The 13,308-nt window shown below is 41.5% G+C and overlaps 1 protein-coding gene and 1 long non-coding RNA gene across 9 annotated transcripts in view; one reads left to right on the plus strand and one right to left on the minus strand.

Annotated features, from left to right (window-relative positions):
* RUNX2 (RUNX family transcription factor 2) overlaps positions 1–13,308 on the plus strand; it is a 220,173-nt gene that overhangs the window by 66,636 nt on the left and 140,229 nt on the right. For all 8 annotated transcript variants that reach the window (XM_035560151.2, XM_035560149.2, XM_035560155.2 and 5 more), the window contains exons 4-5: positions 2,636–2,792; positions 8,420–8,524. In XM_035560151.2, the coding sequence (XP_035416044.1) occupies positions 2,636–2,792; positions 8,420–8,524 (262 nt within the window). The remainder of the gene's footprint in view (positions 1–2,635; positions 2,793–8,419; positions 8,525–13,308) is intronic.
* Positions 1,140–12,121, minus strand: LOC118254686 (uncharacterized). Its single transcript, XR_004780724.2, has 5 exons — positions 12,084–12,121; positions 11,863–11,965; positions 6,193–7,368; positions 4,708–4,930; positions 1,140–3,742 (listed from the first exon to the last, which is right to left on the minus strand). It is a non-coding gene; the product is annotated as an uncharacterized LOC118254686 (long non-coding RNA).

Genomic DNA, 13,308 nt, shown 5'->3' on the forward strand with positions numbered 1-13,308 from the left:
AATTTGTTTTGCGAAGAAGCTTTGTTCTAGGCAGTGCTGTTATTTACACGTGCAGTAATCTTCTGGTATTTCGTGACAAAAAAAGGCACGAAACTAGGAAAATTACAAACATCTTACTCCTGTTGCATAGCAGGGGAGCTTTTTGTGTAAGAGGACTTTCTTTTAATAGCCGAAGTCGAGTGTTTTCACCCCCGATCTCAGCTCGCCTTTTCCTCCAGCCCTCTCCTCGTAAGCCTCCCGGAGATGTTGCATCATGCTGCATCAGCAGCCGGTGCGTTGCAGTCGGGACGCGGTCCTCGATCAGGCGTGATAGCGCAGCGAGCCCGGCAGCGGCACGTGCAGCTCCACACTACCGCCCGGGCTGCCAAACTGCGCCAGCATCGACAGAGGAAAGGCTAGGAAAGAAACCTGTGAGAAGTACAGGCAGGGGTGCAGAAGGGCCTTTTGAGAGGCTCTGAGTCCTGCACGGCTCTCTCCTTCGTGCCCAGGCGATGCAAGCTGGGGGCGAGGGGTGCTGCAGGCTGCCCGCTGCATGTCCCAGCTTCTCAGGCAGCCGGAGGTGAGCAGGGGCTGCAGTCATTTCACTCCCTCTTCCGAGGCCCCCGACAGACTCGCACTTCCTCCCGTGCTCTCGGTTTCTTTGCATTTCTGGAGTTAATGCGATTTTTTTGTTTGTGACAAATACGTAAAAAGCAGAGGCTGCAACCACCCTGGGTGTGAACGTGCATAACAAGACTGTCCAGAGTTAGCACACTATCACAGAGAAGGGAGCACTTTATAAGCAGCCCCTTGCTTTAAGACTTTAAGCTGATAGCCATTTATTAAGGGCTCGAGTCAGCCCCTCTGCTCAGCCGATGATCACTGGTGATGTGACTACCATTTGTCTCCGGTGGGCTTCTTTACACCTTGCTTTGAAGCCCGCAGACCTGGTTGCTGTCAGACCCGGGGTGGGGAGCTGGTGGCACCTCAGATCTTATCCACAAAGGTGGCTCTTGTGTTTTCGTGCTCAGGGACATTCGAATCACTTTAAAGTCAAATCCTTCCATGTAGACCTCACAGCAGTTAGTGGCAGGACTCAGTTTTCAGTTGTGGGTGGTGTTACCTGTTTTTTTTTGTGGAAAAACAGAAAGGTGTCGGGGTAATCCATTTTGTTTTTTTCAATCAGCTTTGCTTTATGCTTTCCCTTAAGTAAGATGAAGTAGACTATTTTTCAATAATATAGTCTATTTTAAATATTTTCAGGTTTTGTATACCTTTGTCATTAATTTTTGTTGTTGTAGAGAAACACTTTACAGTGCACTGGGCCATGTAATGCTCTCCATATATATTCAGAACTCATTCTTTTTGCTTAATTAATATTACAGTGCACCTTCAATTATTAGTTTCAGGCATGATCATTTATGGGAAAGACATTTCAAGCAGGGCTTCTGACAAAATGTCATACATATTTCAGGAGACAGAATAAAATGGGTTATATAAAAAGTCATAGCTGACCATGTAAACTGGTAGGAATTGCAAAAGGACAGGTTTTGTATCTCAAAATTACATTTTTTTGAAGTTACAGCTCAGCCATGCAATATTTGTGGACCTGTTTTTGTTGTAAATGCATTTCTAGCATCAGTATTAGTTAACTGGGCAACAGGAAATTATTTCCACTTCTGTGGACTTTTTTTATCCTGTGTGAAGAAACTTGTATGTTTTCTTCCTAGTAACTTAGTGTTCCTGTTTAACTTTATTTTTGCTTTAAAAAGTCACAGTGTGCTAATACCGTGGGTATCACTGGTGTTTTCAAATTAGAATACAGTGGCTGTCCGCTCTGTGGCATTTATCTCATCGTCGGTTAGAGCGCTACAGAACCGCCAAGGCATGAAAGTGGGACTATCAGGGAGCTGCAATGTAGGGAGAAATACTTTAATTTATTCTGCTCACCCGTCCTGGAATTTGAGCGGGGTATCGGTGCTAACCACACGCGACTCTTGCGAGCGCTCTGAAGATTTACATGCCTGCGAGGAAATGCAGCCTTTGTTTCATCTTGCATCTGAAGAGCTTGACTTGAAGCCACGAAGCGCTCCATCGCAGCTCACTGTGAGCTGTGCCCGGTGCCACCCCGGTGCCACCCCTCACGACGGGTCCGCGGGCGCTGCTGGTGGTCCCGTGAGGCCCGAGGAGGCCACAGGCCGGGAGGCTGGGCCCGACCACTGCCAACCCAACCCGGGTGCTGTGGCTGCTGATAGCAATCCCCGACTTTCCATTTCAAATGTGCTCTCGTGTGTAATTTATGGCTACGAGCCCTGCCTCGTGTTTTCTCGCTGCACGCTGGTTGCTGAGAACAAAGTTGGCCTTCAGGAAGTATTAAACCAGGCCCTCTACATAAGGCTGTTGAATGTTTCAGAAGAAATGTAACAAAGAAGTAACTCCCTATTAGGCTGTGAGAGAGGGAGACAATACATGATGTTTCTTTGTTTGATGTGGCACTTTGTTCTGTGTTCAGCTAACACATGACTGTTCACCACAGTTGGCTGGAGAAGCTGCCACAGAGCTTCGTCATGAATGTGGCAGGGTGCAAAGCTGGGATGGCGACACGCGTTTTCGAGGGCTGTCTCACAAGCTGTGGTTTTTCTTCCCGTTTTAACAGGTGGTGGCCTTGGGAGAAGTGCCTGATGGGACCGTGGTCACTGTCATGGCTGGAAACGATGAGAACTACTCTGCAGAGCTGCGAAACGCTTCTGCCGTGATGAAGAACCAGGTGGCCAGATTCAATGACTTACGATTTGTGGGAAGAAGCGGAAGAGGTAGGCCACTGCGCTGTACGTGTTCGTAGTGAAGCAAAAGAAAAGTCTAGACATCAGACTCATTTCACAAGGAAATACAGATTAGCGTGTAAATAAATCGCTGTCAGCCTTTCATGAATGCATCTTTTATTCGCAAGCTTCAGCAAACTTTGTCCAACCAAGTGAAGCGGTTTTCTCCCTTGCAAAGTTTTTCTGCCGCGTCTTTGTTCATTTTTGAGACACCAGTTTTACAAAAATGATTCACAGAATACCTTGGTTCCCTATTTTAATTGAACAGCAAAAGTGGAAGAAAGTGAGGATATTTGTGATGAGTTTTGTACAGTCAGATAGTGCATCTCAGGCCACGGTAACGAGAGACGCAGAATTCCCTTTAGCAGCAGAGCTTCTTCTGAAGTTGTTGCAGAAGAGCTATAATTACGGCGGTTTTGCATATCACATGTGCTATAGGTTATATTCTTTAAGGGCTTACAGCTATTGGTAGAAAGCTTTCTAGTGACTTCCCTGCCCTTTACGATCAAACTGCATATGACCCGCAGAGATAAGCCTTACTTTTCTTTTTAGTAACCTGGCTGACTTTTTTATGAATTGCTATAAGCTTTGGCTTGAACAAAATTTAACCTTTACTTGAAATGTCAGAGCAGGTGACTTTCAATTTTTTTGAAGATTTAGAGTGCTGTCATTGTCCTCCAGCTGTTTTGGACCTTCTGTAACCTGGGAAGCGCACTGCAGTTATAGAAAGCCTGTGTAATCACTGCGAGTCTCAAAAGAATTTAAGATTCTTGTAGCTGCCTTAAAATTTGAGGTAGTGATTGAAAGGATCGCTTGAAGGAAGCTGGCACTTCAGTCTTTGCTGCAGGAATCCTCAGAGGGGTTTGTTATATCAGTCCTTGCTTCAACCTAAATAGTTTTGCTTTACGTACTCACAGTAATTATTCATTTTTAAACCAGCCCTGCATGGAGGGAAACAAAGAAATAAAAGCTGAACGGTCTGTGCTGGGAATTAGCAATAAAGCTAATTTACAATAGTATTCCATAAAAAGCAGTTGTAATTCATCTTAGGTAAGGAAAGAACATTTGTCAAAAACAAAAAAATCAAACATATGACAGAGGCCTAGATAGTTTCAGTCAGTCAGAATGTTTTTACAATTACTGGTGTTTTGTGAAAGTGATTCCATAAGTGTGGCTTGAGTGGCTATTTTTTTATTTTAGTAACCTGGCTAAATGATTCTCTTTATCATTTTACAACTTGAAAATTATTGTTAATAAAGAATAACTCGAAATGCAGAATAACTACTGCAGAAGTAATGCAGTATAAATGCAGACTTCACTGGCCTTTTGGATAAGGTGCTACCTTCCTCTTCCATTTGTCTTGCTTTCTTTGAAAAAACAGCCTGCTTTGTTATTCTGCTGATGGATTAGGTTTGAAGGTTCCCTGGCTCCATCACTAATGCTGCCTTACAGTAAAAGTTCAGCAGTGTATCAGTATTTTAGCAGTGCTGAAAAAGAACTGAGATATGATGTACTACCTCTGATCTGCGAATTTCATTTGAAATGTATGATATATACTTTTTTATTAAAACATAGGAAATGAACTAGAGAGCCTAAAACCTCAGTAGCTATAGATATAGACACACGTAAACACAAAACTTCTGAAATTTGGTTCCAGTAATTTAATTTATATTGGTATCTAGTAGATTTGGAATAGAATTTTTCTCTGATCAGTCTGGGTAGAATCTATGGAAAAGCGATAGTGTACTTTTCAAACCCTCAACATATTTATTTAAGAGACTTCAAAGAAAAACAAAGGGTGTGCACTGTTTTACTATATTGGCTTTCTGAGTTTTGGCTAGTTTCCCAAATAGCAATTTTTATATTTAAAAAAAAAAAAAGGGGGAAGAAAAAAGACAGACTTAACTGCTTGCAGACTTTTCACGCATGGAAGATGAAGAAAGCTTCTTTTGATGAAGTGTAATTATGTCCAAACAGAGCTGACCCCCTCCCCCTATATTTCTTATGATCTTAACGGAAGAAAGTAGGGCTTTTCCTTTGAAGCAGCCGGGACTCGGTGGAGGATCTGAAATGCTGCATTCTGCTGCCAGAGGCAGGATGGAGAAATTGGTCCAGACTTGTCTTCCAGACTTAGAACAGAGAGGGAGAGAGAGAGAGAGAGAGAGAGAAAAGGAGAAAGAGTTATCATTAATGATAGATTTTTATAACTCCGCTTAAAATAGCAGGAAAGAAAGCAGTAGTTGCAAACAGAAGTGAGAAAGCTACTTACATAGACAAATATCAGTAGATGCAGGTCGTGAAGTAGAACAGGAAAAAATAAAGTAATAAAGAAATCATTTTTTTTCGGTGGCGAGAAGCTAATCCACACCTGTTCCTGACTTTAGATTTACATCTTTCTAAACAGCTTGCTCTTTGATCTCTGTATCTCTAAATTTGATTGTGAAGTCTGAATCATCAACTTACCACTTCACCTTCTCTCCCACGTTTTTTTCTTGCTTCCCATGGCTCAATGGAGAAACTTGAATTTTATACATATTAATGCTGCTTGCCTGGCAGAAGCCCTGACTTCACGCTTTTGTTTGTATAATGTCTCTTAAACACCTTTCTGGATTCATCAGAATAAGTAACCAGAGCTCTTTATGTGAATGCAGAAGTTATTTGTATGTGGTTTTGAGGCAGTAGCTCACTTTTACAAGCCTGATCCACAGCGCAGAGAAGAAAGAATTCCTGTCTTCAATAAGCAGGGGATCATAACCTTAATTTTGTTGTCTCCTGATACTTTAATCACATTAGTATCTAACTGAAAAAATATGCAACACACACAAGCTGCTGAGTCTCCTTTCAAGCTAATTTCTGTTTTTTGCCTTGTGCTTCAACATATGTCCATCTCGTCCTTTTCTGTGTCGGCTAGACTCACATGTGCGAATAACAAAGAATGCACAGTTTAGACACACTAAAGCAATAGTGCCAGATGCCTGCTTGGCTAGGGAATTTAATAAAAGAGTGCTACAATTAGTCTTTAGCTTCTAAAAGTGGATAGTTTAAATGACTAAGGGCATAAAGGCAAGCGGTAAAAAGTGCATTAAAGGATTTCGTAGTGGAGGAAGGATATCTGTGAAATCAGTTACATCTATCTGTGGAAAGCATAAGCATCATTGAAACGTGTGACCTTAAAAATTTATTTTGTTCTTAATCCTGTAATATGTAAATCATCTCTTGAAAGCTCTGGAACCTGAGCGTGCTGGCAGGGCTGTGCAGCGCCCTGCAATAAAGCGATGTATTGTTTACTGAGTGCGGTGGGGCTTCATGAATGTTACTTCATTAATGCTTCTGTGTGTTAGAATACCAGCTAGGGAACAAAACCAGTTTCCCTTTCAAATTAGGTGCTTACCTGTTCAACTTAGGCTGGCTGAGAGGCAGTAATGAAGTGCTCACAGGCGAGGTCGAAACGCAGCTCTTGATGAAGGAGCGCGTATTTGCTGGCTGCTGTATCGTCCGAAGATATATTTAGTGTAGAAAACCTTGCAGTGCTTTTCTTCTAAATTATTTTACAGGGTCTTTGAAATAGTATGTTTTGCTAGGCTAATTTTTCGTTGTAATGGACTTTAGTACTGATTTGGCACAGAAATAGAACGGTAGCGTTGGAAGGCCAAATTCTTCATTCCGAGGTGTATGGAAAATCCCTTTAGCATCTTTGGCAGCTGCCAATAGTATTCTACCCATTTTATATGGGTAACTGTGGTCTGAATGGCGGCATCGCATGATTTCATATGAGCTCTTTGACACGATAGGCTGGTGCTAAAGGAGGCCTTAAGTCTGTCCCTGGTGAATTTATAGGTATCCAGGCAATAGGCTGAATTCCTGCTTGGATAGGGATAAAAGGCTCAGAGCCTTTCAGACCTAAACAAGCAGGCGTGCAGGCACTGTATGCTTCATTAAGGAAGCTGCTGTACGTCTGAGCTCTGCCTGCGTGCATGCCGACACTGGCAAAAGAAACAGGTTACATGGGGGGCTGTGGATGGGCAGGACTGTAAGACCGGACATCCTACAAACACCTTACTCTCCCATGGTGGTCATTCTGAAAAGATGGGGGAAATAACCCATTTCCCCGTGGCACTGGGGGCAGCCACCTTCAGCCATGCATCTCTGTTGGCATCCGAGGCCGAACTGAGCCTCCTGAGATTTTTACACCTTTGCCAGCATCTTGACCTCCACTCTCACGGAGGGGTGGGCGCAGCTGGAACGCAGCTACACCTGGAAAAGCACTTTACTCCAAGTGACAGTTATATTTCCTTAAAAAAAAATCCATGTCACATTTTGATTCGTGAAAAATATAGCCGAGACGGTTTGGAGTTGCACTCCGGATAATAAATGATGCATGTCTCAGGCAGGTTTTGGGGGATATATACGGCTTGGACCAGAAAGAAAGACCAATTACTAGATTTGACAGCCAAAGCTCTGTTCCGTATTATGCCTTTTATATAAGCTGTTCTATATTAGGCTTGAAAAAACTGCGTTAAGTTTGTGCTGTTACATATTGTTGAAGATTTGTGTCTTGATCAAATGCCTTTGGAGTTCAACAAGAGGAAAAGCACAGGCAACAAAAATGCACATAGACAGAGAGAGAGAGAGAAAAAAATATTTAAGAGTCTGGTAAAGTAGCAGTTTAAACGAGCAAGAAGGCCTAAGATTGCTGACTTTTATTGAGTCACTGTTATACGCCCACCTTTTCCTGTCTTGAAACAGTTTTCAGTTTTGACTATCTGACATGACTAACCGTTGCATATCTAACAGATTACAACTGTCAGTGAGTCCCCCGAACGGAGGCCAGTGGCTTGTGAGAATGTGCGCTCGGGCTCACGCGGCTCAGCTCATTTATTTATTTTTAACGTTTTCATTCAGCCGAAGGCTCCAGATGAGCTTGTGCAATATCTGTGTGAATTTGAACTCTGAAAAATAAAGAAGCAGGCTTAGGAGGGAAGCGTGTGTGCACAAAGGGGTTTCTCACCGTCTTTAGAAAATCGAGGGCTTTCTTAGGGTTTAATAGATGGAATATATGTAAGGAAAAAAGTCTGTTCCAGTAATAATGATATCATTATATTACCCCTGGCATATGAAGGACAGGAGACACTGGTTCCCTGTTAAAATGACTCCCAGGAGGAAAATACAGTCTTTCCTCATCTTATTGTAGTCGAGTCAAACAAATGAAATGATAAAGCTGTGTGAAGTAAATAACATGTGGCCACATTCTGCTCTCTGTCACACAGCTGCAAAACTGGAGTAAATTTTTAAATTATCTGACTTGCTTTGGATTTACACCACTTTCAATACAGAAAAGAATTTGGCTTGTCCTCAGCAGTGAATCACTTTTGTTCTGTCATTGTATGATGACCCATTATTAAATAAGGAACATTTAGATTGTCAACACATGGACATATTCTTGACGTAGAGTAAAACTAAAGGGGAGGAAAACTCCTATGGTCAGTTATGTTTTTAATTTTCACGATTGTGGTAACGACAGGGAATAATTTTAAACGTCTCTGATTCTTTACTGAACATGCATGTGACTGTTTTCATGTTGTAATCACTCATTCCTTGTTGTTTTTTTCCCTTTGTAGGGAAGAGCTTTACTTTGACAATAACTGTCCTGACAAATCCCCCCCAAGTCGCTACATACCACAGAGCTATAAAGGTTACAGTGGATGGGCCAAGGGAGCCAAGAAGTGAGTATTATGCTCTTATTTTTACACTTACGCCTGCTTAATTTTGTTTAACAGAGACCCATAAATGAAATATATATCTTTGTCAAACACTGGGCCTTGCTCAGCAAAATCTGTAAGCGCATGCTTAATTTGGAGTCTATTGGACCACACACATACTTGCATTAAACACACACTTAAGTGCTTGGCTGAATTTGGGCAATCACAAACCTGATTCTCATTCACATCAAGGTCTTGATACATTATCTGCCAGTGTAAATGAGAACTAAACCCACGGTATTTATATATAATCTGATTTAGGCATAATAGATGCAATCCTGCAACATGCTGAATTCCCTAAACTCCCATAAGCTTCAAACTGGAGACGTTTAGAACACAATAGCGGACTGATCTTACAGGATCAGTCCTAGCACAGGGAGAAAATATATAATATAGTGCCTTTTTGTTTGCCCTTAAATTCTTTTGCCATCAGATAATTAATGTACCTCATTAATCTCATCATACCTGAAATTGGTTTTCGGCTGTGGACTCATCACAAAACCCTGGGGGCCAAAGAAAGCTATGAAAGCAGTGTATAAACAGCATGATCTTTGTTTCTTATTTGTGCACAGAAAGTATACTTAATTTAAGCATAGTCCATCAGATTTTCATCCGGCATGTTAACCTCATAGCAGTGCACTTTTCTAACTTACTAAGAATATATTTGCAGTGATTACTGGCTACATTTTTATGACAAGTGTGTTTTGCCATGTTCCAGCGATTTTGTGGATGGCATTTACTTTTATATACAGTCAAGTCTGGTTAATCCATCATGATTTCTCGGTTTGTTTCTCTGTCTCACACATTTAGCCGGTAACCAGTCTCGCATCTTATGGATATCACTGAGGAGCCAGTATTTTTCTTAATCTGACTAGAACAACTCTGTCTAAATTGATTGGATTACCTAGGTATAGCTGTATTTAAATTACTTGTAGAGATTAAGAATTATTTGATGAATAACCACAGTTAAAAAAATCCCTATAATGGAAGCATCTCAAATAATTATTTTGCCTTTGATCTGCACATACAAATAAGACCTTTAAGGAGCTTTCAGGGAGTTTAGCTGAAATTCCACAAAGACAGAAGTAGAGAGGATTCACACAGTGAAGTATTTCTCATGCTAATACACGCTGTGGTGCCATCTCCTCTGCCACTGAAATGCCTTCTGTAAGAGCTGCCCAGCTGTAGTGTCTCACCTAGAGTAACAGATAAGGGAAAGCGGATAGCTGTGGATACATTTCATTCCACAGATACTTGCGTTGCTGCCCGCTGACATCTGAGGTGTCTGTCTGTCCCAGCAAGGGGATTTTTGTTCTGCCGTCCCTCCCTAGCTGAAGCAGCACCCTTTTTAATGTTCACCCACAACTGTTGTTGCGTGCAGGTTGCTTGGAGACGCTGGGCAAACTGCATTCACGGTGTAAAAACCAGAGAATAAGTTACCCGTCATTCAGCCCTTTCCATTTGGAGCTGCTTGCAGGTGTTGAGGTATCTGCAGAAGAGGAAATCTCCTAGCAGAGATTAAAAAATGCTGAGACAGAGCAGAGTAGTTTGAAAATGGTACAGAGAACAGCGTGGGCTACTCGGTGTGGCACAGAAAGGGAACCTGTGGTTGTTACTTAGACTGGGACTAAACCGTTCTGAGGCTTTGTGGATTAAAAGTGAGGCTGTGTTAATATAACTTCATAAGATTTCCATGTTCTGCCTGAGTTTTTTAGGTTAGCCTTGAAAGAAAGCCTCTGCACACAATACCTATCTGCTATTCCCATGGATTTCAGCTGAAGCTAGGAATACTTGGTAACTTAGAAAATCAATTCTTGTAGCCCAGATGGAGTAAATGTGTCTTTCTTTCTGTCTTTATTTATTTATTAAGAAAGTCCTTTTTTATGGAGCCTTGAATCTTAGTATTTCAGCTATATATTGAAGTTCTACTCTGGGGTCAGTTTGGTTCTGCAAGTTCTGTCGTTGCAGCCAGATGCTTTCAAGGCTGCGATGCTGCAATGCCTCTAGAATGACCAGGTACTAAATCTGAATTTTCAGGGAAAATGTAGCTTTAGAAGTACTGTGGGAGTTTCACTGAAGTTCTGCTTTCTTCAGGGAGCCCCTGCACTCGTGTAGATTTATTACTCTTTGGTAGCAATCATTCAAGAAGTGTATCTGGCATTTACATTGCATAAGGAAAATTAGGTGGTTGGAGGCAAGGAGGAATTCAAGCCTACAAGTGGCTCTGATAGCAAATGTGTTTTTCTTAACAAATTATGTATCGGCAAATAGTGCCCCTCTCTGCCAGGATCTGTATTTCACGCAGACATCCTCAAGCATGTTATCCGAGTTTTCTTCTCTCTGGCAGCTCAACCAGAGCTGTCACATCACAAACAACTTTTTTCTTAATATACACATCTGGCGTTGGCAGTTGGACCAACTTCATAAGAGCACATGATCATCATTCATTACAAGATTAAAAAGTACCCCATGGCATCATTGATGTTTTTTAACTTTGATCTTTTGCAGTTGTGATTCATCTCAGTTATAAAACTTCCCTTTAAAGGAACACAACCAATGACTTATTAGAATCTTCATTCTAAGTAGCGTAAACATAAAATTATGCACGTCTTTACAAAATGTCATTTACTTTGTTGCCAGCTTATCATTTTAAGACATGACATCATGCTTAAGATCATGAATTTGTACGGCTTGTTTATAGGCAAAGCACTTTGACCTTCTGCTGGCAAGTTGACTCGAGCAAATAAATGCTGCATGTTTTCCAGCAGCAGCAGGAGCAGCAGCAAGACAATGACAGATATCACAATCATGTAGAGCCTGACATTAAGCACGCTGAACAGTCATGGCATGCAGTGACTCCAGTTGGTATTTTGGATGCTCAGCACTTCAGGAAGTCAGGTTCTTAAATTTAAATGCCATTTAGTCGTATTAAACGTGTGCTTGTAGAAGCTTGCTGCTTTACCTCTCTATTATTATTTTAACATATTTTAATAGAGACAGTGATGTCAGGTTGCTCTGTTAGGAAAACCTACCCATTTCTATGTGAGAAAAAGTATTCTGATGATTACTCCCAGGAAAAGTTTTTTTTTTCTTTTTTTAAATTATTTTAGTCTATCTAGATTACCAACCAGGGACATCTACTGCGTTGCAGAGTCTCTGTGCTGGACCGAGACAGCACGTTGCATTCTGAGTGATGGAATCAAGGGACTGGATTGTATAAGGTTTTTGGGAATCATTGGGAAATCCTGCAGATATTTATTTTTCTCCTCATATCCCATATAAAACCGCTGCCATATACAGACCTTATCCAGCAGAGCTGCCTTCCAGCTGGGAGGGCTGAAAGAAGTTTTCTGGAGAACTGAGTTGTCATGAGCTCATAACTGACCAACAGATAGAAAGATTTCACTGTAAAGGAATTACAAGAAAAAAAAAGAAAACAAGTCATTTACCTATATCCCCTTTAATGCTTTGCCATCCCTCATTACAAACACAGAAATAATGATTTGCCCTTCCATGGCGGTACCTGTGGAATAGGAGACAAGTCCTCCTTCCTGGCTGTTTTTTCTGCAAACGCAGTCAGTAGGGAAATCATGAGGAAAGAGGGAGGAGAAGTGCATATATTTTTATATTTTGCCTGTCTTCCAAGGACTTCAGTTCATCTCCAGTTAAAGACAGTCTCGGAAGTCACTGACCACAATTTTGTCTATCAGCGTGAATGGAAAAGTAGCTGTGAGCTTTGGACTGGGATGTTTTGGTAGGAGGAAACTACTGCATTTCATTCAGCTCCCGAATAGTTCCCTGCCGCCCTAGCTTGTAAGGTGCACAGGTGAGGAAAGGTATGAGCAAACATTGCCTTTTTGTCCCTGCATGCTACAAAAGACAGCAAAAGAGAAGCGAGAGCTGCTGGTCAGCCTTTGTATTAACTGTTTGGCCGGCTGGCTTATAAAATGCAGATAAGCGACTGAGATTTTTGAGATTCCTAGACTTAAAACCATAACAGTGTTTAGGAAGTTCTCTCTCTTTTCTTTCAAAGGCAGAGGGTGGAGGGATAAGGCTGGGGCTAGTGGAATGTGCTTGTGAGTAGAACAGCTTTAAGTCTTTCGGTATTTTTTTTCCTTTTTTTTCTTTTCTTTTTCCTTTTTTTTCTTTTTTTTTCTTTTCTTTTTCTTTTTTTTTCTTTTTTTCTTTTTTTTTTCTTTTTCTTTTTCTCTCTCTCCTTTTTTTTTTTTTTTTTTTGTTGACTGACTGTCAGGAGCTGGGCTGGTGGCCAAGCAGGAAATGACACATCGAGAGGCATTTGTGTTGTGCAACATTTTGTGGAACTGATGCAAGGATACATTGTCTGTTTACGCATTCCTTCGCTAACAGCCTGCATGGCAGTAATTTTATTCAGGGACACATGGCATGCTACAGCAAGGAGCTAGATCCTTAACATCTCTTTATCCAGAATTATCACAGCAGTTAAAGCATGCTGTGTGTCCCCAGTTTAGAATATTCTCTGGCTTGCCTTCAAAAACCACTACACCAGCCCCCTTCCTTCCCAAGAATATATTGAATTTTTTTCACTGTGGTAAATTCATGCAGTGCAGAGAGGTATGGTTTGCAGGGGAGGAAATTTTACAAGCAGGTTGTACTCTGCACATGTGCTTTGCACCAGAACTGCAGCACAGCAGTTTTTGCAAGCGATAACATTGCCGAAACTGAACGTGGAAGTTCGCATCTGCATGCATTTGGGCACGGCCAGGAGG

Source organism: Cygnus atratus, chromosome 3, assembly GCF_013377495.2.
Source record: "Cygnus atratus isolate AKBS03 ecotype Queensland, Australia chromosome 3, CAtr_DNAZoo_HiC_assembly, whole genome shotgun sequence".
NCBI lineage: Eukaryota > Metazoa > Chordata > Aves > Anseriformes > Anatidae > Cygnus > Cygnus atratus.